Here is a 25803-nt window from a genome sequence, read left to right as displayed (position 1 = left end):
AGTAGAACAAGAGTGCACCCTGGACATTTTGGGTTAAAAGTGATAAAAATGACAAGATTGAGAAATGTTTTAAGAAACATGATGGTCTGCAAAGGGTACAGATGAAGACTGACTGTCTCATTGCTACAATTGCTATGAATCTCCAGAGCCTTTACAAAGAGCCTTCCCCTTCACCAGCACCCTCAGCTTTTAAAATGATTAGACAAGTTGAATGTTGTTGACCACCATCAAGAAACATAACTACAAGCTGAGGAAAGGGTGAAAAGTTAACAGATAAGCTCTCATTATCCTGCTGCCTTCAGCCCTAACAGCCCAAGACACAGCTGCACCAGGGCAGAGCAGCATCTGTAACATGCCCTTCTCTCAAGTGTCAGCCTTGGGAAGGACACAGTTGTGACCTGGGGAAAGGTGTTACCCAATCACATCACCAAAGAGCTTTCCTGTGGGCTCAAGATGAGTGTCAGATGCTCACACCAGGCTGGAAGAGACAGATGGAAGGAAAGGCATGGGAAGGAAAGGGAACTGCAAATTTCAGCAACACCAATAGAGCAGAGATGCTGCACAGGGGAGCCAGAGCCTCTGGGCTTGTTCGTGTACAAAACAAGTAAGGGACTACATGCAGTTAAGGGAATTCTAACCTCTAGTAGATGTGAAATCAGAGAGGCTCTGCCCGCCAGGGCAAGGGGACAGCCCCAGGCCCCGCCGGCTGACAGGCAGGACGGTGTCACCGGAGGGGAGGGGACGGCTGCAACCTCCAGGCTGGGAGCCATCTGTCAGCCCGGGAGGGGAGGGAGGGGAGCCTGCCGCTTCAGGGGAAGAGATTTTCTCCCGTTGTTTTTGTCCTGCAGGACTCAACAAATTAAGCCCCCAAGAACTGCCAATCAACAGTTGATATTGGCTCAAATCCCAAAAGGCCCCGAGCCGCTGCAGGGCCGATTCCTGCACTGCCTGATCCCCGGCACAGGCAGCTGCCTTCCTGCTGGAGGATGCTCTCCAGAGCCCTCTCCTCCTCTGAGCCCGTCCTCCAGCAGCTAAATGCAGACACAGGAGCCACGCAGGACAGCTGAACTGGTTTTGGAGAATATAAAGCTCCTGGCACCACCAGTAATTGCATGTCTCTGATCCTAGAGGCTGAGTAAGAGAGACCTCAGGAGGGAAGAACCATGGCTGGAGGAAGGACAAGCACTAGGCACAAAAGGACCAAAGACACAAACCATGGGGGCCTGGGTTTCCTGAGGAATGGCACAGGACACACAGGGAAGGAGGTGGAGGAAAAGGGGAGGGCTGATGAGCAGGTGGTGAATATATGTTAAGTTGCAAGAATGAGAACCACAGGGATACTTCTGTGGAAGAAGGATAAAAAATGAGGGATCTTGGAGAAAGATGAGAGAAACTGAAAAGCTGCACGTGAAGAAAGAAGGGAGGAACATCATTACTGATCCCAGGACCAAAGTCAGGAGACTGCTAGTGGATACAAGTGCTATGCAAGATCATTGCCTCTATCAGGAAGGGCTTAACTATCCATATGTTAAAAGAAAAGGGTCAGGAACACCCACCCAGTGACCCAGAGGCAGGGGGGGCAGCAGGGACCCCAGCTCCTGGGCACCTCTCTGGGGGACACACATGGCTCTTCCTTTCCATAACCACAAGAGACTCTCTGCACAAGCAAATTTACATAGTAAGCCTCTCAGTCCTAACAGTACTGGCTTCTGTTACGACTTGATCAAATACCCACAACTATAGACAGGAGATACTTTTGCATTTAAATAATAAAAGGATCTCTGGAATTATTTAGAAAATGAATTAAGACTATTTGTCACTCAGCAGTGAACAACTGTTTATGAGTCAGGTGACTTAAATACATTTTAATCCAATTCAGTCAGGGCATTAACAATGGTTTCATTTGGAGTTTTAAAAAAACAGTCCTTTAGACAAACCAGTGAGTGTTCAATCTCCTGGAGACAATGAGAAAACAGATAAATCAGAGAGGGACCATCTAAATTTGATGGTCTTTGTCTTAAAAAAACAGACTGAAGGAGAGACAATGGAAGCATGTACTTACTGAGCACTGCAATTTAAAGGGTTTTGTATCAGTAGTGAAAGCAGCACACGTGATGAGGTCTGGGTCGTCGCCTTCGCCCCACTGTGCCAGGATGCTGTCCCGATACACAGACACCCCAGCCTCTGCCAGGGCCTCCTCAACAGCACTTTCAATTTCGTCGTTGTTCAGGCAAGAAATGTTTGAGCTGAGTGGAGGCTGCACGAGATGTATGCGAGAACCACCAATTCCAAGAGATAAGAGGGTCTCTACCGTGGTGTAAATGTCAATTGTATTCCCGTAGACAATGACATTCCCTAAGAGAAAAAAAGGGGGGAAAAAATCTAAGATGTACAATGAAAACCTTGTTAGTATAACTCAGATGATAATAACAAAAAATTGCTCTCATTGACCCTCTTATTTCTCTGATGCTATGAAGCAAACAATGTTACCTAGCAACAGTAACTAAGATAATTTAGTGAAGAATCTGTACAAAACATCCCACAAAGTAGGCAAGTACTTAACATAGAAGTATGACATTCATTCTGACCCCATAATTTGAAATTATTTTGATTGAAAATCTGCTAGGGGGAAAAAAAAAAACCCTCATTTTTATTTTCCCCTCCTCAATTTTGCTCATTGGACTTATTGGGGGTAGGGGGGACAGGAGCAAATTAAAAACATCATGCAGAAAAACCCTACCAACTGCAGAAAGATAAAGTTATAGAAGACAAGCCACTGTGCAATGGTGGAGGTCACCAGTGCAGCTGCTTCCTTCTGCCAAAGCCTGATCTCTGGCCAAGCGAGATGTCCCTGCTGACACACCCCTGTGCCAGCTGCAGGGCACAGAGCCGGGGCATTTCTGATCAGTTGGTAGGAAAACAGCACTGGGAAACCCCTGCTCCTTTTGCAGGGCACTGTCACCAGACCAGGAGCCATTGTTTACATCAGCTCCATCGTTCTGGTAGGGCTCTGACACAAACGCACCTCTCACACCTCCCAGGGCAGTGCCCTTAGCTACAAAGCTGCAGCTCTCTGGTGGGATCTTCCAAAACCTCCCACTGAAGAAACACACGGTGCAGGTGAAGCTCAGAGTGACCCCATGATGACGGGAGGGATGCAGGATCTGTGTGACACAGTCTGACTCTCCAGCCGAATGGGTACAGACCTCCTGGCAAAGAGGGAGGCAGAGCTGGGACACATCAGAGCATCTGTTTTTATTTAAAAGATGGTTTAAAATAAAACACAGAAAAAATTCCTATGAGCAGGGACTGAAATGTGCTCCTTTCTGTTTGGCACAGAAGGCTTTTTTCTGCCCTGTGATCCACTAACCCTTCAAGTAACTCATGCAAAATGGCATAGCTCTTGTAGGACAGTCTAGGAACTGCTTTCCCAGTGGCTAAGGACCCTTTGCTACATGGGCCACAGCCAAGCTGCTCCTGAGGGAAGGGGGGGTCAAAGCTGGGGGATAATAGAGAGGACAAAGAGCCTCCTCATATGAGAAGGCCAATGGACGAGAGTCAGACATCTCTCTAAAAGCTCTATGAAAATAACTTGTAGTCTGGCACTGAAGAAAAAGCATAGGGTGGAATGTACTGAAGAAAAACCAGTGCTGAAACATCAGAGGTGCTGCAGGAGTGACCCATAACTGACACAGACAGGGGCTGGCTCCCTTCTGCTACACAGCAGCAACCAGATTCTGGACCAACAGCTGCCTGTCTTGCACAACTGGCTGAATATTGACTTTTGGCAGCGTTTCACTGCAGCAACCAGTGATCAGAGGTAAGAGAGTGCCTCACACAACTAACTTGCGTATTTATTTCAGTGTTGGCGTTTATGTCTCCCTGCAAGTGACAGCATCCCCTTCAACCTACATTTCATTATTTCATAGGCTAAACTAATTTCACTGGGACCATGTTTTACTGAATGTGACACAGTGCAATAGTGAGCAGAGCATTCACAAAGCTCTAGCTCCCAAAAACATTAATAATAAAGATTGCTAACAGATGTTCCATCATTCCCCTTTGCATACAAGGTTATTTTATTTGTCCATAAAAGCTTGGCTACTTATAGCTGACAGATAAACATAGCTCTTTATAACTGCCAGAGAAAAGAACTGCCCTGTGATTACACATGCTTAGAAATGATGGAAAGTGTATTTTTACTTTTCATATCAATGACCAGAGGGACAGAACAATTTTACCTGCAAATGTATTCATCTGAGATCACAAGAAGAAAGAGATCTTACTGCTTTCATAAATGTAATAAAGAATATGGATAATGTCTGATAGTGGGAATTCCATCCAATGTGTACACTGCTGAACTGACTTTCAAAGCCAGAAGAACCCTTTCTGTTGCTCTGGCTGCCAGCATGCCCATGTGTAGGCAGTACTGTCCTTATCAGGGAGCCAGAAAATAAGGAAGACATAAAAGCCATCCATTTTTTTCACCACTGCAGCAGGGTGTAGTGGAAGAAGTAAACAAGCAGAACTAGTAGTGAAATACAAACTTCGATATATTAATTTTCAGTAATCTAATATGCCAACAGTGCAGGTAAGACTGTGGCATGTGGATGCTGACAGCCTCACATTCCATCTACATTTTCAGTTAGCAAGGGGTGAAAACAAACTGAAGAGTACGCAGTGGATGGAAAAGGGAAACAAGAAGTGCTTTCCAAAGGTGCAGCCCAGGAAAGTTTGACTCTTAGGCAAACAAGTCTCAGCAACAGAGATGCTCAGCACTGGGCAGAACCAGCCCCTGTGGAGGGAAGTTCTGTTCCTACATTACCTGCTGGCATTTCTGTATGGACAAGATCACAACCAAGCCCTGTATTTCTTAAGGAAAATTAAAATTTTGGTTTATATGGTAATATTAAACACAACTGCATTAGATGAAGGAAAGCAATGTTCCTTTCCTGACCTCTTGTAAATCAACAATTTACGGTTTCTGCTTATTACAATATTAGTGGCTTTTTATATTACAGTTCTAGTAGTCTAGGAACTGCTGATATTCATTATGGACTGAAATTATGTTCACTGGACAAATAGCGGTTCCTCAGGATGCTTTTATTATTTAACTACATGAAAATGTATTTATTTGTGAGTAAACATCATAATCTCCCAAGGAAAAAAGCATCCATAAATAAAGATCATTGGAGCAGTTTTATCATTTAGTACTAGAATGTCAGTGTTCAGCTGCGGAGCAGGCTGATTCATTTTCCACAAGTGGAAGCAAAAGATTTCAGTGACCCTAGCATGACCTGAATCTTTTTAGTTTGCAAAAGCTAAGGGAGAAAACCAGTATTAGCTGAAGCATCGGTGGCTCCGGTTGGTGATTCATGCACTGGAATTTTAATGCGATAGTACTCCTGCAAACATGCTTTTAATAAGGCAGTAAACTATGTTTAGGTAAAGAGAAAAAATAATTGCTCCATTTTGGGCCATTAAAGCAGTTTTGTTCCTTACTTTACTGCCATCCTACTTTTTATTTTCATGGAAAGTGCAGAGCTAATAGGAGATGAATTTCAATTAGTCACAATTACAGTTATAATGGGTTACAAGCATTAGCCGGCTGGGTTTCATCAGAGCAGTCGCAGCCCTGGGGCTGCTGCCTGCCCTGCTCTGTGCCCTGGGCAGCCAGGGACCCTCTGCAGCCCCCCGCAGGCTCCTCCAGCAGCACCCAGACAGCTTCTGCTGGTGAGGAGGAGCCCGTGAAGGAGGCTGCAGCAACTCCCCTGTTGCCCAGCACCTGCTACAGGCTGACCCCAAGCGACTCACAGCCTCTGCAAAGAAGCATCCACTGATTCCATCCAGAATGAAGGGGTACACGGTGCTCAGAGGGAAGAAAAGCAATTAAAAACCCTACCTTAACTCTTAATTAAAAGCTGCTCTCAAAAATCAGTGTCACCAAATGAAGATTTCATCCAATTAAGCTAATAAGACAGGGATTGTGAAACTCAGTGATTAACTCTTCCCTCCAAAAGCCTCCAGGACTACAGGTGGTCTTGAAGACACCTCCACCCTCCCTCACCCTGGGCTTTCCTCCCCCTGGGGCAGCCCCCTGCTCTCACCATGCTGGTGGGCACCATGGGGGTTGCTCCTGCCCCAGCCCCGGGCTGGCTACAGGGGAGCTGGGGGCTGATCCAGGGCAGAGCCCAGTGCCCTACTCGCAGGGAGAGCAGGAACAGCTGGCTCCACACTACTTCTGACAAATGCAGCAAATGGCTGAATAAGAGTAGCACAAACAGAAGTGTGTGGAGAAAATACTGAGTATAAGCTGAGAAGAAGAATTATTATTATATCCGAAGTCAGAAGATGAAATGCCTGTTTCTGTGGGGCTACAACAACCAGCATATTTAGTTTTACTGGCCTGTTTGTTTCCTTTAAACATAAGCAAATCAGATTTTTTTAATGTTCCCAATTCTAACATGTTTAAACAGGTCGGGGGAATTTGAGAAACATTTTACAGTTTTGATGAGATGAAATATATATGAGGCAGAGTATTACCATTTATTGAAGGCAAAACTAAGACCTGGAGAATTTCAGGATGAAAAATAATGCGGACATAAAACTGTGGCCAGCAGAGCAGTAGCACAGCCTGCAGGGAGCTGACAGGCATCCAAACGATCCACAGGAACCCTGCTGCTGCACCCCTGCCAGCCCAGAGCCTCCAGGTTGACAGGGGAATTCATTTTCAGACAGAGCAGGGATCTGGGATGCAGTGATGAACATGTCTGAAGGAACAGCATTCGTAAGAAACAGAGCTGGGAAATGAAGCAGGGGAGGGAGAACAGAGAGAGGTGAGAGGAGAGGGAGAGCTACCCACCTGGGCGCCTCATAGCTGGCACCTGCAGGGGACATGAAGTGGAAGAGATAGAACTGAAGCCAGAGGCAGGGCAGGGAGAAGGAAGGAGATGTCATACTCCCACAGACCACATCTTTAAAACATCCCTCCAGACTGACCTCACTGGGAGCTGTGGATTTAGCCTGTACCTGAAGGCAGGGATAGTGTCTAATTAAGATACCCATATTTGCACTGCAAGTCAGTAGCAATAATAAGATTACTATTAACATAATTTTAATTTAGCACTAGTAACAAGTAAAGGTGTGCTGTGCCCCAGGCAAGCTGAGGGCAGTAAAGCTGCTGCTGGCTGGAGAGCAATCCTCCTGGGCACCCTGGGGCCCAGCCAGCACCAGGCTCTGAAGCAGCATTTCTGTACATTGCAAGACAGGGCAACAGGGTTTGACATGAAAGACTGACAGCAGTGAACACAGAACCCAACCACCTCATCTGTTTGTGCAAAGGCAGCTGTGCACATCAGCTGTGCACCAGGCAGGCCTGTGTGGGCAGGGGCTACCACCAGCCCCAAATAACCACACCAGATCACCACCCATTTTGACTGTGTTCTCTACAAATGAGCCAGGTAAACCACACCTTCAGGAAACTCCTGTTGATGCACTCCATCGACAGCCTTTTCCCAGAGACAGCTTTCCTGCTCTGGCCTCTGTCCTGACTCAGACCTGGCACACAGAACTGATGTGATGTGGATTCATCTACTGTTGGATGGCTTATTCTGCACTTGAGGGTTTAACTCGGAAGCTGGGATGATTCCAGGTACTTTCAACAGCATCAGGCTCAATGAACTAATGAATAACCAAGCACACATGAAGAGGATGAGGAAACACAGGTATGGTAGACAAAAATCTGCACAAATGTGAGACTTCAAAGGTTAAAATACAGGAGCCTGAAGTTCTATGAGGAAATCTGTAACTGATTTAATCAAATACAAAGGTGACAGATAGTGAAAGAAAAACCCCACTTCCTAATTTAGACCTGGTTTTTTGTGTTATGCCTCAAATCTAGATATTTTTCTATACAACAGAGAAACACATCCACTAATTAAATTATTATTTAATTGGCTAATTAATGACTCCAGACAGATTTGCATTTGGGACTCGTTTTGTGCTATACAATCATTACAGATAATTAATCTATCTCACGCCTTTCTTTCCTAGCTAAATATGCTGAGTATCAAAAATGACAACAAATTGTAAATTTATCTGGAAAACAAAGCACAGCAGATGAAAGACTTTGTTAGAATTAATCAGGCAGCAATTATACCATGGAATTAAGCAAACAATAAGCCTAGAAAACGTTTCTGTAAATGTGTGTGTGTGAAGGAAAGCCCTCACCTTCTGCATTGACAACATTTTCTTTCAGCCACTGCGTTGCCTTCAAGCAGTCTTGGCTGTCATTGAGAGTAAAATGGTTGGAAGGGATTTTCCCCGTGTGTCTTTGTGGCCACTTACTTATGACTTCTCTATTAGTTGGCAGTTTACTGATATCTGCTCCAGTGGGAGCCAGAACCTACAAGAAATGGAATAAAGGAGTGGCATAAATATATGGTATATATCTTGGAGAACTTAGGAAAGATTTTACAAATTTGCTACAGGATAGGGGTGACCATTTTCAGCAGCAGTTCCAACACAAGTGAATACCCATACAGGCAAAACACAAATGAAAGGGACTTCACAGCAAGCAGCCGAAATGCATAAATTCATGGCTGAAGGATCTCTGCAGTTATTTAAATAACACCCACCTTTAAAATGACACTTGGAAAGTCTATGTGCAGCACGCCTGCCTCCAACTTTTGTCAGCAAAAATCAGATTTCTAAACTAAGACATATTTGTCCCAGAGAAAGGGACCAATACCTGACTGATTGTTAAAATTCCCGAATTCAGTAAAGTTTTAATTGCATAATTCTGCTTTGCAGTTACAAATTCAGTAAGAATTATACACGAATCTCATCTATGACAACTACAGCACCCAAACATTAACATCCTAAACAATGTTCTCACTGCCAATGGGATCAACTTTAATACTATTCAGTCATATAAAACCAGGCATGACATCAAAAGATTTTAGTTACCCAACAAGTAAGTCCTCCTAATCACAATGAATAAGGTTTTACTACACATTAATTTGACTGCTTGCCAAATAAGGGACAACTTATAAAAAGGATGGACTACAGCTCAGTGTAATAAAACAGAAAATGATAAAAATAATTAATAATTAATTAATAATTGATTAAAAATAAACAGAAAATGATAAAAATAATTAATTTGTAACTTCATAGAGCTTAAAAGTGACAAGAGATTATGCTAGATTTTCTTCTTGAGGGCAAGGAAAACCCGAGTTTTCTCTTGCTTTCTGTAGCTTTTTTCCTTTTTCTGTGCAACTACTTTTCATAAATTATTTTGCAAGTCAGAGTTTATCTCCAAACTCCTTTTTCTACGAGCATTTGAAGTCTCTCAGACCACACTTCAACTTTTGTTCAATCCCTCTGAGTAGTGGATAAGGACTGCTGTTTAAAGTGTGGCTCTATTCTGAAAAGTGGTTACAGAAAAACTGGGGCTTTCTTGCTCCACAAATCTGTTGCACACGTGTGGTCCAGATTTCCCCATGGGGCTGACCACACCTCACCCTCATGCATGTGACTTACTTTTAAAGGCAAAACACCTTGCTGGTGACTCCTATCCAAAACCAACCAGGGAGGCAAATTCACTGAGAGCAGCAGGGCTGCACAGATGATGTCCAGGCAGTTTACACAGTGTGAAAACTATGGGGTAAGACTGAGGAACAAATGAACCCTACCTGGGGTGTCTGAGTCAAAGCTGAGCCTGTGGGGGTGGAGAGGAGCTTGATTCCACATTTCACGTGCAACTGAGGGTCTGCTCTGATCTCACTGGAAGTTCAGCCATGTGCTACAATAACACAGAGCACCACGTGCATGCCTAGGCACGGTCATCACATGAGATGAGTAATTAATTTGATAAGGAATTCTCTCCATTGCCAAAACTAGGTCAAATGGCGTTAGGCCAGCTGGAGTTCAGCCTCCTGTGGCTGTGGCCACATGTCAACTGGGCTTACTCTTCAGCAGGTTTAATGGTAATGGTGGCAAAAACACTGGCAGCTTTGCTTAATACCTGGTACTGAGCAGTGACTCTGCTGGCTGTAAAACCTCTCATCTCCTCCACACTCTACAGACACACTGAAGTGCTGAAAACTTTCTGGGCTACTCTACTACTTTATTTGTTACAGAAACACTATGCCTTCTAAAAACTAAATATATATTATGTATTTCACTCTGCATACACTCTTACCTGGTATTTCAGTCCTGTGCAGAGAACTAGGTAGTCATAGGGTACTTTTTTCTTCTTGGAAACAACAACATATTTGGCAGCACGATTTATGCCAGTCATTTTACCAACCACGACGTTAACCCAGGAACAAAGTGACATCTGTGCATAATCTTCATCATTAAAACAGTGGCTGTGAAGAAAGAATATCTGTAAGTGACATTTCAGCAGCTGACAGCAGGCATTAATTAGACATCTGGTGAGTTAGCTCAAGTCCCCTAGTGGTTCCAGTCTGTTCTCTCGCTGTGAGCTTATGGCAGTCTATAGTACAAGATTAGTCATTATGAAATACTCAGTTACAAACTGACAACTTTCTGCTAAAACCAAACAATCCCTCCCAGCATTGGGCCATACAACCTCATAATTTAAAACCAAAGTCAAAAATACATGCTTTAGTCCGCTTTTTCTTTGCAAGCTGATGTAAGTAGGAGACTTTCACACCTGCAAAGAAAATATTTTGTCTAATTCTTTCTCCTGTACAAGATTCCCCTATTAAGTTGCATTTTTTTCCCCACTTTTGCTTCATTTGGTACTCAACTATACCAGTACTGGCTATGGTGAGTCATAAATGTGATGAAGGCACTGCGGGCACTTTGACACCTGTATTCCAAAAAATTAGTCTGAAAAACTTAAAAATAAAGCTCGGATATAAATTGTAAGAGCTAGAAGTAAAAGGCAGAGATCTCAAATTTTGTCTTGGAGACCCTTTCAAAATTAACTTTCTCAAAATGCAGGAATTAATAAGCAAAAAATTCTGAAACATACTAAACTGACCCCCTACCCTCAAACTTTCAAGTCTCTAAGATGCAAGTGAATTCCTCTGCAAGGTGAATAGAAGCAAGAATAAAGGAGAAGTTATCACACAGGCTATCCAAAAAACCCCAAAATTAGCAGGTGAGTGAGAGACACCAACAGTGCAGATGGTAACAATCTTCACTCATTTGTAACGGGACAACGATTTATTCTTACTGAAAATGAGGAAGCAACTTTTATAATTTTAAAGAAATCACCTGCAGTGCTAAGTCACAAACCATATAAAGGTTTGCCTGTTTTAAGAAGCAGAACCTTGTTCTCTATCATAGTTAGGGTTTCCAGGGCTTTTTGTCCCTGAATATCTCAACAGAAATACAGTTTTCAAGGTGCATGCAGTGTGTTCTGAGCCCCACAGTCTGGCAGTGTACATTCAGGATCAGTACCAAAAACTAAGGAACCTAGACCTAAAAAAAGGTTTACTTTTGCAGTTTTCAGCAGTGTTACAGCCTGTTTTCAGTGTAACCTATCATAATATCCTTATGTATGATGGAAGCAGCAAGAATCTGGATGCTGCTATTTAAACAGCCAATTTTGAAGCAAAACCCAAATGGAACAAAACATCTTTTAATGCCTCAGTAATGAAAATTAAAATTATTTCCAAAGGTCTTTTATGACTCAGACTATGCCCTCAACCTGCCCAACTAAGCAAATACCAAGATACTTATTTATTATTGCATTTGCATTACCCTCTCTGCTTAACAGAAAGAAAGATTCCTGGAGATAAAATATGTCAATACAGATGTACAATAGATACATCATCATAAAATGCACGGGGAGGCAAAGAGAACATTTTCAACAAGGTCCATTATGACTTTTGAACACCACTGAGTCCTGCAGTAGCCCATTATGGAAATACACAGTACACTGCTGGCCATGCTGCCAATCCACCTAGACTGAGCTCAATACCCCCATGATATTGAAAACTTACACCAGACAAAACTCTGTTAGGTTTTTTCAGTTGCATTGAAAAATAATCCTAATTCCAAAGCCATTTATAGTTTTGTGGAGTGATGAATCTGTAGCATCTACTGAAGAAGAATGCAACAGGTTTTACACGAGCAAAAAGATAAATGGCTGGTGTCACCCAGATGCCTGGTTTATGAGATGAGAGTGAAATGACAAGAAGATGAAACTTGCACATCTTGTGTGAAAGGAAGCTGAGTCTCACTCCTGCTAGCACTTTGCACCTGTGAGACAAGATGGGAATGAGGAAATCCTGGGTTTCTCCCCCTCTGTCATCTGAAGTCACTGCAGAACAAATGTTCCACCTACCAAACAGAGCTCATATCCAGCCAGGGGCTCAAGAACTTTAATTTGTACTGATAATGTGTGATGAAAAATATTCCACTTTCCTCCAGAAGACTAAATGTAATGTGATTAAATAGAAGGGGACTCTGCTCATGTTCATGCATTTGTATTACAGCACTGAGTGCAGCAGAGGAGACTCAGCACAAACAGCTGTTTTTGTGCCATCAGTGCCAGCATAAGTCTGTTAAACCAGAGCTGAGTGCTACACATTAATTGTCCTTACTGAGTTCCCAGTGTTGTCATACAGGATGCCACAGAAGCAAATAAATTCGCTTTCATGACCTGAAGAATTTTAGGACTGAATGATCAGGCTTTCTGAGGTGCTCTGCATCCTCTGTGCTCACAAATATCGGAGGCAAATAAGTAAGGGAAGAAAGCAACTCTCAATTCTAAACTGTAATCATGCAGGAATCTATAAATAAAATGGACATCAAGGACAGATGAGGGCTTTCAAAAGCACCTTTATAATTGAGGTGCAAAGCTCCTGAAGACTGACAATCCAAAATCACAGGGATGCTTTCAAAAATCATACCCTGCAGAGTTCAATTTTCACTCCTAATCTGCTTTCAAATTTAAAAGCTAATTCTGGTGAAGCAGCTATGAACTGCAACTTTCCATCAGGAAGGAAGTTCTGTTATTACAACTCTTTTTTTACAGTATACTTAGGAAAAGGTTACTGCTTTAGCAATATTTCCCCAGTAATAATGATGTTCAATTCATTTCACAGGTGAGTGCATGTTGCAGAGAGAGATTGGATTATTTTGAGGCTGTCTATATATCTATCTAAAATTTAGGACAGTAGAGAATTGCAATGCATTACATTTTCCATTGAAGCTATGGAAGTGCTTAGGTATTAAATCAAACCTGTTAATTAAAAATCTTCTGTGTTTGGAGCCCAGTAGGTCTTTTCCTGGAAGGCCATGGATTGAAATCAAGGTCAGATTGTTGAACTTCAGATGCGGGCTGTGGAGAGAAAAGCAGAATTCCTCATTTGAAGCAGTGCAAGTTTTCTGAGGCACTGTGTGGTACAAGCACAACACAACAGCACTTCAGGTATGGTTATATGGATATACACAGCATTTACATCTTAGCTTCCCAGTCCACCACTGGGACTTTCCATCTGCACAGCATCCAGCACAATATTATCTCAGTCCTGACAGAGATATTTGGACTCTATCACACACCTACCGAGCTCTGCTCCTCAGACCTTCCTGCAGGACTTCCCTTCCATCAGTACACATCGTGTCATAGAACCACTGAGCCTTTGCTCAAACACCTTTGCTGTTCATAGCTCACCTTCTGTAAGTTGCAGGAAAGGAATAAAAGAATTCCTGACCTGCTTCCTGCAACAGGGCTACTGGAATTCTGAGGGCACATCAAAGGAGAAGCACAGATTTTTGTGGCAGATACAAGAGGACACAGATAGCAATTCCTTTGCACAGGCCAGGTACAAAGCATTTCATCACCTTGCTAAGATGCAGGTGTCTTTGGACACAAAAAGAAGAATACTTCCCACCCTAGTTTTGTGAACACCAGAGCATGGGGGGGAACGAGACTGACAGTATGTTGAACTAAATGTGATCTGACATTTCAAAACAAATAAATATTATGAGTGATTAAGCCTTCTAATCTTCAAGGCTTTCTGTAAGTTAAGTATGGATTGATAAAAATGGTACGAAGGAATCAGAATGTTTTTTATCAACCAGTGTTAATTTGTTACTCCTACGTTTAAAAAATATATTCAAACAAAGTTAAAGGTCATACTTAAACCAAGGAATTTCAAGGTTATGGCTGCTCCTTTCAAAATGCATATTAATAGTTTAATTCTGGATTATGGATTATCTATGGCAAATCTCCATGCATACTCAGGCCGAGTGCAATGTAATAAATAACCTTAATGTAACAGAGTGCATATATTTATACAGATTATGGGCCTGATTCTCATTTAAATTAAGGTCATTCTGCAGAGGTGGTGGTAAATAGAATTTGCTCTTCATTTAGGCCCACATTATGCTGGCTGAGTGATACAAAGAAGTCTTCATGCAAATAAGAGTTAGCCAAATACATTAAGCTGAATTTAAATTGTACAGAATGCCATCCACACTTACGGAGCCCTCCTTGTGGGGTGCAAACATGAGCAATTACAGGAACCTCAACAGTATGACTTTTTGGCATTTAGTTTACATGGAATTATGAGGAGAATTACTACAACAGTACACAAACATCCTAGACATTCACCTATCCTGCCTGCCCTCATAGCAATGAAGTTTCTTTCCAGCTTAGAGCTGAAATCACCCCAGTTTTTACTGCGTGGCCTCTTGCCAATGGGTCTCTAAATCCAGGTGTAACAATGACACAGAATTTAATTTAAATTAACAATATTTAAGATTAAAATGATGGAAGCAAGCAGGTCAGAATGCAGGTCCCAACCAACATCAATATGCCTCTTTTGTATGACTGAACTATGATGCACTTTATTGATCTTGTCACATAATGTTTTCTTCTGCAGATGCTCTGCCTCCTTTCAGCCGATGCACAGCCATCCAGGATTTCCAGCCATAACAGTATTTTTTTAGTTCCTCCCCCCTGAGCATCAGGCTTCAATTCAGACCTTTCACTCTGTAGAATTTACCAACTAATGATTTACTGCTACCTCTCCCATGGCATTCTGATATGCCCCCCACACCACTGCATCTTTCCCATTGGTTAATTTGTAGGCATCAAAATGCTGATGGGCATCTCCTCAGAACACTGACAGAATGGTCATAGCTTTGATTCCCACTTCACACAAATCAAGACACAAAGAGGGTTGGACTAAAGCTACCTACAAGGTGTGCAGAGCCCCAGAGGCTGGTCCCTGGCAGTGCCCTGGGCAGCATGCTGCCCTCCCAGCTCCAAGCAATCACCAAGCACCATGCACAATGTCATGCAAATAATGGTCACATTTTCAAAGAGAGAGGTAAAAATCCACTTCAACTAAAAATCAAAATTTATTAAATGTTTAAGCACAGCCTGGCACTTGTGAAAATTATCAGCAACATTAAACCAAGTAAGCATAAAACCCTAGTATCTTATGCCACAAACACTTGATTCCAGAACTGTAGTTGATATGCCTGGTCTTAGGGCTTTAAATATACAGACAGGCACCTCAGTCCCTGCAAACCGTGGGTGTTCAGGCACTGGCACACCCAGTTACCAGGAGGTGACAGTTTGGGCATTCTGACCAGTGACTGACAGGCACATTGCCACTCAGTAGCGTTCTCCCCTCTCCTCTATACAGCATTATTGTTATTTCTAAGCTAACAAAAGTATGGTTTGGTTTTTATGGCTTTTGATTACTACTTTTTGATTACTTACTACTGGCTAAAAGCTCTTAATAACTGAAAAACAACAAAGGCTCTGAGAAACAGCTATTGCATGTTAGGAGAGCAAAAGTCTTACATGTTGCTAACATATATATAACAGTGCCTCATATGAAGTAGGCTGAAAGCAGAAGGGCCCATTTGGTGAAAAAGTCTTCAAGTTAAGAGCCTGAACCACTGCAACATTAAACAAGTGCACCTGCATTTCAGAAGCAAATGATTCCAGCAGGGATTCATGTTGCTGTGGATACAAAGGGAAGAAGAGCCCAAAGATACTGGTAAAGCAGGGAGGGATTAGAGTATCTAGGGAAATAAGTAAAAGGTATTGGGTTTCATTGCACAGTTCTAGAGGATAGCTACAAAAAAAAAAAAAAAAGCCTTACACACCCTGGTCCTCACAATTAAAGAGGACTGCCAGTTTACTGTGAGCATAATCAAAGGAACAAACAAAAAAAGTTTTAGTAAGTTATTTACATATATCCTGGCATTTGTGAATCTCTTAAAATATTCCTTGCTAGTTTTTCTGTATTTTTGCCTGATGTCTTGCTACCTTTTTTCTTCCCCCTTGCATACGGTATAATGATGGAAGCTTAGATAATAGAAACTGCCTGAGCAAATGATTTAATTAATTGCTCTTATTACATTCCTTGTTACCATAAATAATAATTCAAATCACTTTTGCTACAAAAAAAGTGCAGTGAAGTAGTCTGCACAAACTTAAGCCTTTCAGTTTCTTTGAAATGAAGCATAACCCTTCATTTTTATGCTTATTATAAAAACTAAAATAAAAAAGGGTGACAGAAACTAATGCTTTATCTGGCTACCAATATAGGTAATTATGTGCACTATTCTCCTCTATATGTAATCTTTAAAAAGTAGTTGTAATATTTGGAATTATAACCTAGCCAAAATTAAAGTCCTAATTATACTGTATCCTCAACTTCCCTGTAGCAGAACATTTGTAAAAACAACTCTAAGTTATTCTAAAAATAATAACAAATAGTCTGTTCTCAGCACTAGATGCTGGAAACTGTGATATAAATTCCTGCATTAATCAAACATGGAAATCAGAGAAATCTATGTCCTGCAATTAAAAAAAGGAAGCTTTAGGATTTTTGGTGGGAGGAAGAAGCCCAGAATGAGGTATGATGATAAGAGTCCTAGCAGGCAATAACCTGATGTTCAATGAACAACAGAATCTTAAAGTGTTCAGCTACAAGTCACAGGCAGATACAGACAGTAGCTCTCTTTTTCCCAAATAATATAGCAATTTACCAAAGTAGGACTTTTTTTTCTTTCTTTTTTTTTTTTTTAAGGAAAGGTCAGTGCCTTTCAAGAACAATGTAATTGGGATGTGACTGGAAGAACAGATTTGTGACTGGAAAAGATTTCTTAATAACTTTTCCAGCTCTAGACAAAGCTACAAACAGAAACACTCAGCTTAACAAAGGTTGTTAATATTATTAACAACACAGAAATCCCCACACATTCCTACTTTCACTCAAGGGAAAATGTGTTACTTAGCACTATAGATTTAAGTAATCTTTACAAGTAATGTGTTTCCATGTTGCCATTATACTAGATTGCTTTTGTTTGCTTGGACAAAGGCCATTGCTTTCACTGGAAGAGCTGTAAAAGCCTTTCCCCTCTCTCCACTTCCTCCCACTCTCTGGGCAGCTATGTTTGCCTCAGACAAGTAAGAAATCAACACAAAATCAAGACTGAAGATATGTGAAAAAGCCAGACTGCTTCCCTGTGTGATGGTACATGATGCCTCCCTAGCAGTATGAAGGCTCTCAACTGATCCTGCAACACTTGGTTATAAAGCTTTCAGCAAGAGTCAGTAACAGAGGCAGCAGAAAGGGGTTATTGTTTGTATCAACAATTACCAAAAGCGCCTGCTCTCAAGAACCTTATGTAAGTGCATCAATTACAGACCTCAGGATGGGACTGCAGCTTAACTGCTCACCAACAGATGTCCATCTCCAAGTTATCCCTCTTTAATTACGAGTAAACAAAGATAAGCCAGTTCTCCATTGGATCAACCTTAGGAAAAAGTGTTAAGATTGTGAATGAATTTGCTCATGAAAGAAGGGACAACAATAAAGTCTTTACTGGGACACTTTTCAATGCAGGGGTCAAGAAAGGGGTTTTCCACATATTCGTTCGTTCTGTAAACTGCATCCAGGATGTCCCTTCCTCCCAAGACCAGCAAAAGACATAAAGAGCACCTCTGACTAGAATAAAAAGATAAGTTAATCTAATTGTCGGTAGCAGACATTTAATTTGACTGCCACTTTTGACAGGGGGCTAGAGAAGGTGGTTGCTTCCTTCACTGGGAGAACTCACATTTTTGCCTTCCCAGAACAAGATTCTTTTCATTCCAAGACAGGTCATAACACTGGTAAAATTCACCACCCTTTTTATTTCAGAAAACACACTTCTAAATTGTCCAGAACAGGGATTAAAATGTCGGCTTCTGATTCTAAAAAAAGTTCAAGATGTAATTTCTTTTTTAAAAAAAGAGCCACTTCGTTTGAATGACACCTCAAAAAAATATTTCATCATGTCCCAGTTACTTCCTCCTGGTGCAAAAACAACATTCTCGCTTCAAAACCTTACATTTTGGTGGAAGAGTGCTTTTTATTAAGACACTATTTTTTCACAAACTTCCCACCAGGTTTACTGATGGTCAATTTTATCAGGTGCTGTATTCCACAGAGCTCCTGCCTATAAGCCCAGGCCATGAAAGCCACCACTGTCACCACTTCTGAAATCTTACCAAGAATCCATTAAAAAAAACAGGTAGTATTTACTTTGATCTTTAACTAGCACCTTTCTCTCTCCCCAGCTGACAGCTTTTTCTCACTGGGTCTCTCTCCAAACTTTGAACTTAATGGTTTGATTCTACACAGGACTTGCAGGCAACTCCTTAGTGCTGAAGTCTAGTACCCACAAGACCAACAAAAAACCCAAAACACCAAACCACAAACTTGTTACAAACCTTACAAGCACCATTGTGAAGATAACTACATTTTTGGCCCCTAGTATGCCCACTGGAAGATTTTCTCTTCTCCACAGTGATCATTTGCTGCAACTTCTGACTCATATTTGTTGGGGAACCAATTTTATCCACTTGAGCTGGATAAGAACACAAATAATGAATTTAATACTTGGGTTTTTTTTCATGTTTAAGATCTGCTTATTCTTGCAAAGTTTCTGTGTCTCCTCACTGATCCTAGCTCATGTGGAATCCTTCCCCTGTAGTAGCCAACCCTTCTTCAATTCCCTGTCTCAAAAATTGTTCCTCTCCAGTTAAATTTTTATTCTCCTGCTAGGGTAGATCAATTAGTGCTCTCCTGTTTTTTTTCCTTTAAGTAGTTAGTACTAGATTCCCTCCCATCTTGTAAATTTAATGCTTGTCTCTCTTTTTTCCTTTGTGCTGGCCCTTTTCCTAGAAATTATGATTAGAAAACATCAGCAACTCTGATGCTGCTGCATTTCAGTTCCTTTATTAATTTCTCCTTTTTTGGGGTAGCTTTACATCACCTTGTGATCTCGATTTCCCCCTGAACAGTACCAAATATGTCTTTTTATAGTTTCTTCTTTCAAACACCCATCCATTCCAGATCTAGTTTATTGAAATCAGCACAACAAAGTCCATACAGTACGAATTGTTACCTGACAGAACTGGAAAAACTGAGAAGTATTTTCCTTGGCACTCACAAACTACGTAGCTGAATCAGGCACATCCATCTCCTGATGTGGGAACATCAACAGCTACAAAGTTCATAAGATTGGCAATATTATCCCAAACATTAAATTGGTTTTGAACTGGACAAAATCAAAGTACCACCCAACCATTACTTCAGTGAGAGCTTTTCCTTACTAAAATTTCAATTTCCATTCCATAAATGTTTCAGCATGTCATCCTGTTCAATGTATAAAACAGGGCAATTATTTTTCTAGACAGAAAATGAGGGAAAACTGATTATGGCCTCGGTGGTTACAGTCTCTAGCTGTTCAAATTTAATCACCTGGAAGATTCAAAATCACAGTTGAGAGACATCAACACTATTTTCCACAAATAAAGATACCATAAATTGGGCAGTAAAACTAGAGCGCAGTTGAAATTTTGCTCTTTTGTCTGTTCCAATGTGAATGTTTCAGAGAATAACACACTACAAATTCCACATTGTTAACTGGACACATTAAATATTATTAACTAGCCACCCATGTCAAAAGGGGCTTTGATTTTTTTTCTATCTGTCTACTTAACAGACCTCAATTTCCACTTTTACCTCAGAGGATAACAGTGTTTTGACTTTGTGGCCTTTCTTGGTGTAGATTTGGCAGCACTGCCTTCACCCAGGTGAAAAAGTATACACCCTAGCAAAGCCTGTACATGTTAAATGATTGACTTCCCTTGAATTTGAAGGGCTTGAGATGAGTAACAATGTTTTTGTCCTAGCTATGTACATTCTCTTCCTGACAGCAAGAGCAGGCAGAAAGAGAAGGTTCTCATAAAAGTTGCATGTTCTGAGGCACCACCCCACCACCATGTCCTTTGACAGAAAGCTGGCAGCCCAGGAAGCACAAGGACACGTCTGGCAGAGGAGTCAGCTGGGCCAAAATTCCTGGTCTGAAACATCTGCAGGGTGCAGCTGTGGATCTGGGCCTGGCAGCACCTGCAGCCCTGGCAGCCCAAGGAGCACAGCTGCCTGGCTGAGACTGCATCCCTGGACATGAAACAGCCCAGAGAACAGGGGCAACCTGAGACTCCTCCAACAGCTCCTTCCCAGGTGGCCCATGCCCTGTGGCTCACATGAAACTGAAATTATGTCTGACTAATGCAGAGACACTGCTGACCACCAGGCTCCTCAGCAAACAAAAGACACACTACAGTATGTTTCAATTCACACCACAGAGCAGCTTGGTACATGGGCACTGGGGAGCTCCACCTACCCTCACCAACCTACATTAGAAGTCTGGGGAACCCAGGGACTACAGCATGTATAGAGGCACCACCTCACTACTCTGCCTGAGAAATGACATGCTCATTGCAATGTAAACTGCATCCGGACTCATCTCCTTCCCGGGGGCTGGAGGGTAATCACAGCAACCCAGAAAAGGAACCTTGAGCTCACCAGGCACTCAGAAACAACAGGCAAATTACTTCCAATAGTGATCTTCAGCTTCTGCAACCCTCACTCTGCCTGGTAGAGCACATACATTGCACCAACAGGAATCAAATCAACACTAACCATGAAAGGATCACAACCCAACAAGTCAACTCATTTTTTTATCCACTACAGCAGCCTGAACAGTTTTCTGTGCTTCATAATCAACCCACAGGCAGTTTGTAGGCTGCTCTGAACCACTCATAGTTACACCTCTGCAACAGGTCTGGGAAACAAATCTGAACAGAAGAGAAAGTACATCTCCTCCACTGGTTCAGCAGAGGACTGGAAAATCTGTGCACAGTGTTTGCTCTTCAAATGCTTCTTTATTTGCTTTGAACAGCATTGCTGAGAGCCACCAGATGCTTCGGGTAGTCAGGTTACCAAGATCTGCACAAAGCTGCTGGAACAGCCATGCTAATGTCATACTTAGTCACCAGAAGAGGTGTGATAAATACAAAATAGAAATCTATAATAATTCTTGTGTGTAATTTCAATTCTGAAACAGGCCTTTTCTGTTGCCAAGACAGTTTTAACATGCACCAAGAAGTGATGAGTATTCATATATAAATAGTAATGAACTAAAGCCTACAAATACAAATTTACAAGGTGAAAGAATAGCTTGGTCTCAGAAAAATGTTTGCATATGTTTAAAGGACAAGTACTTAAAAGTTGAAATAATCTTAATTAAAACTGGTAACTGCCTCTAGAGCAAGAATATAACTATAAAATAAGCACACCTCAGTGCTAGAAGACTACAATTTTTTGGCAGAGGCAAGTCAGGAGGCTGTCAGGGGGGCTGATCTTGACCCATATCCTCTCTCCAAGTTTATGTCTGGTACCAGTACTGACAGCACTCACTGTGATCCCAACTAAACAAGGCCAGATATGACCTGTTTTATGTATCTCTGTCACAACTTGATCTCCATCCACCAGGAAGGATGGAAAGCAACAATGTCTGAGGGACGCAGGCCCAGTGACACGGAACACATTGTGGACTACAACATTTTTCTGGGTTTGCCTTGGTATGAAAAAAGGCAGTCAAAAGGAAGCACATGTAGATCAACTCGTGTGGCAAAGATAGATAGTATGAAACAATGATGATCACTAAACCATTCATTAGGTGTTAGCTCTGTGATCAGCAAGTAAGCACTAACTATTTAATTAGTCAACTAATTAGTGACAGGCAACATGGAAGGCTTCAGATGTTCTCAGACAAATGCAAAGATAAAAGCCTAATTAAACAGCAAGCATTATGCTAACTATTGCCAAACAGGACAGATGTGCAGGATATTGTACAATCCTGTGCTGCCAGATAACAGCAGTTGTAGCTGTTCTGTCAGAAACCACACTTTGAAAATCCTTGCCATTTCTACACTAATCTTAAGTAACTTTAACTCACAAAGGGAAAACCATCCTACAGGCAAAACCTCACAGATTTACTGTGTTAGATTCTAATTCAACTTCAAAAGTTCAGGGCTTTGACAAAAATCTACTTTAATCCATTTGCCTTTTCAATGCAGTAACTGTTTTGATGCACCCAAATGGAAAGGGAAATATATTGCACAACATTTTCATATAATGTGATCCAAGCCCCCATTCATTTATTGCTATTTTGTGTAGCACACTATGTATATTTCCAATGTCCTCAGAGAATAAGTCATTGTTTATACCAGAGGTTGGATTAAGGAGGCTTTCGAAATCATGGATTAAAAGGGTTTTCCCTATAATCAGAAGACAATAGAGCTTTCCACAGCTATATGCAAAGAGGTGGATAAAAAGCTAATTGGTTCACTACACTGGAACCAATGACAAGATACTGCTGTGAGCAAGCTTTTGGTGTTCTTGCAGCCAAACTTCAATCACCTGCTGTCAGGGAGCACTACTTAGCATGCTGTTCTGTGAACCAGCCACCACAATAAACTGAAAATGCCATTTTTAATAAGTGGATATTCATCTGGCATAACACTGCTGCCATGACCATCATTCTGAAACTACAAATAAAACAAGCAACAAAAAACCTCTCTGCCCTCCTGCTAAATTAGTATTTAGTGATGAAGTTCTTTTATAAAGCATCTCAATACTTGGGAATATGAAAATGCTGGCCTATAGCTTACGTTCATCAGAATACACAATTAGGGGAATACTGCTTTAACTGAGTACTGTGCAACTCAGTATCCTCAGTGCTAGCTGTTCACAGGTTTTTAAATAAATTATTTAACTGTGGTCAATACTTTTCCTGCTAAATCTCACCATCAAGAACTGATCCTTGCAGAACTCTGAAACGAACTCTTTACCCCTGTTCTCGTATCAGTAGGCCCTGATACTCTGTGTTCATTGAAACATTTTACACTTGCAAATCATTCTCAGATACAATGTTCATTGAATACTTGCAAGTTTGAATATTTAAAACATCTTTTTTGTTTGTAGATTTAGTACACACATACTTGGTCTCACCCAAGATGAGAAAAAAAGGGTAACTTTTTAAGAACTTCCTTTATGAGTCTTAACTCAGCTTCCTTTTGAGGGTCTTAATTGATGACAGCTTGTCAACTTTAGTGTCTCACAGTACAGCCAAAGTAAGTGGGGCCACACACATATTTACCAGAATATCTGCTAAAACTCTTTCCCTTAGAATTCCACCACCCCACCCCCCAAGACCAAGTCACTGAAGGGAAGCTAAAAATAAATAAAACTTGCATTTCAGCTTAACCTCTGTTTGGAGTTTCTTTGACTTGATTCACTGGGATGCTGAAAGGGCCTTCTCCCCAGATCCCACAACAAAGGAGAGGCAGGGGCAGCAGCCTGCACCAGCAGTTTGGAGGGCAGAGAACAATGGAGGCCGGGGCTGCGCTGCCGGGCTGAGCTGCTGCTGCTTCTCAAGGGGGTATTTGTTCTGCTGCGACTTCTCCTGGCGAGACTGAGCATCACTTTGAGTTTACACCACTCCAACAAACGGGCTGCTGCTGCTGCTGCAATTTATCCAAGCAGTGCCCTGGTGCTCAGTGACCCAAGCGCCGGCTTTGTGCCGGGGGAGCGACCCCTGTGCTGCCCCTGAGGAGCCTCCTGCAGGAACTGCGGGAACCACAGCTCCTTCCCTGCTTGCCACACTCCTGCAGGGAAGTTAATTACTGCAGCAATTTATGATGCAATTGGCGCTCCCCCGCCCCAGCTCTGCTGCCCAGCTCACTGCAGCTCCTCACGAGTGGATCCGGAGCCACCTCCCCACCTGTCCCGCAGCCGCCGGGCAGCGGCCTCAGGCTCTGACACGTGCCTGGCTCTTGAATAAAAAATTCATACTCATCCTGCAGGAAAGTAGCACTACAACTGGAAACACGTCTGCGTGTGATTACACCCCGAGGAAAAAAAAATCAGCAGGAGATATGTATTTGAATGGTGAAACATGAATAATAGACATCACCTTCACTGACCTAGCGACAGATTAAGCACAAGGGACGCAGTTCTCCGGGGCTCTGGGAAGAAGCTTCCCCTGCTGGCAGGCATTCCACAGGCTCATTCCCAGCATTTCTGCACTGCCCTTTGAAGTACGGGCACCTCCGTGGGTGCAGCGCTGCTCTGACCTCCGCAACCATCTGCTTCCAGGGACTGACACAGCCGGGCCGGACCCCCCCACTGCTGCACGGATGGCAAAGCCCGGTTTCGGTTCGGTTGATGAGTCTCTGCTCCACAGTACTGCCCCAGGAGTGACAGCACCGAAGGTCTCCTTCCCCAAGAGCCTCTGCCCCAGCCAGGCAGCCAGGAGAGGTAACGCTCAGGACTGTTTCTCTCCTCAGTGAAAAATGAATTTCTTCATCCTCAAACAAGTTGAAAACACTTGTAAAATCTAGTTCTAATAATTGTTATGTAGGTAAGCGAATTACAGCCGTGTGTTTCCATGGTGACTAATAATGTCAAATAATTAAGTACAAAGGATAATGAGGAGAAAACTACTTCCTCTTTTTAAGGATTAGGGGCTCCTGAATTGATTCAATCTAGCTATTTTTAGTGCATGTAACCTTTGCAAAGAATGCTAGAAAATTATAAGTAAATTAGACTAAATTCTATTAAAGGGCCTTCACATTGATCAGGAGACTATCTGCTGCTGATGTGAAAATTAAAAAAAACATCTTCCTTAAGTTTACACATGTGAATATGAATTCTATGAAATTCTGCACTAAGTGCTGCCTGGTCTGTGCATCTCACAGCAATACTCAGTGTCTCTGAGGTGGGAGCACTCCATCTGTGCAGCACTGAGGACAAGCACTCTCCTCTGCCAGGAAGGACACGTTCTGCAACAACCCTAGGTTAGAACATGTCTCTGACAAAACTCCTGGCTGACGAGTCTGAGTTGGGGTATCTCAGAGGAGAACACCTAGAGAGAGTTGTCCCACAGACACAATAATACCTGTATGTCCTGGGCAGTGGAGAAGGACTTAGCTGACAGACTTGACTGGAGCATAAACACACTTTGGTTTTCCCTCACAGTATTTTATACTGAAAGCATAGTCATGAACTGCACAGGATGAACAACGAAGTGCTAATAGCTTTTAAATACATTTTGAACTGAATTTTGAGTGGAACTGAAAACTTAAAATGTGCTGAGAACAGAAAGATGAGAGGAAAATTATTTTACCCCAAGAAGGTATAATATATGTCGATGAATTTGTATTCCTAACCAGTAAAATTCAGGAAAGAATTAAACTGAGGAAGAAGTGAATAGGGGGCTAGACAAAGCAGTTGAAACATGTAATTTTCCACTGAAACAGTGTGAACAAAACAAGGCCCTAACGAGGCTAACTTCTGTCTCGAAGATAATTAAAAGTGTAGGTCCTGTTCTTAAAACAAGGCACTGCCAAAGCTAACAGGGCACCAAAGGAATGTGAACATCTGCACAAAAAGAACA

General features: G+C 42.1%; 1 protein-coding gene across 6 annotated transcripts in view; it reads right to left on the bottom strand.

Annotated features, from left to right (window-relative positions):
- CFAP61 (cilia and flagella associated protein 61) overlaps positions 1-25803 on the bottom strand; it is a 97803-nt gene that overhangs the window by 27152 nt on the left and 44848 nt on the right. For all 6 annotated transcript variants that reach the window (XM_071738751.1, XM_071738748.1, XM_071738749.1 and 3 more), the window contains 4 exons: positions 13223-13321; positions 10202-10370; positions 8230-8404; positions 2063-2355 (listed from right to left, as the gene is read on the bottom strand). In XM_071738751.1, coding sequence (XP_071594852.1) covers positions 2063-2355; positions 8230-8404; positions 10202-10370; positions 13223-13321 — 736 coding nt within the window. The remainder of the gene's footprint in view (positions 1-2062; positions 2356-8229; positions 8405-10201; positions 10371-13222; positions 13322-25803) is intronic.

This window comes from Heliangelus exortis, chromosome 3 (assembly GCF_036169615.1).
Source record: "Heliangelus exortis chromosome 3, bHelExo1.hap1, whole genome shotgun sequence".
Classification (NCBI taxonomy): domain Eukaryota; kingdom Metazoa; phylum Chordata; class Aves; order Apodiformes; family Trochilidae; genus Heliangelus; species Heliangelus exortis.
The sequence above is the reverse complement of the archived record's forward strand: the minus strand, read 5'-3'. Positions and strand labels throughout refer to the sequence as shown.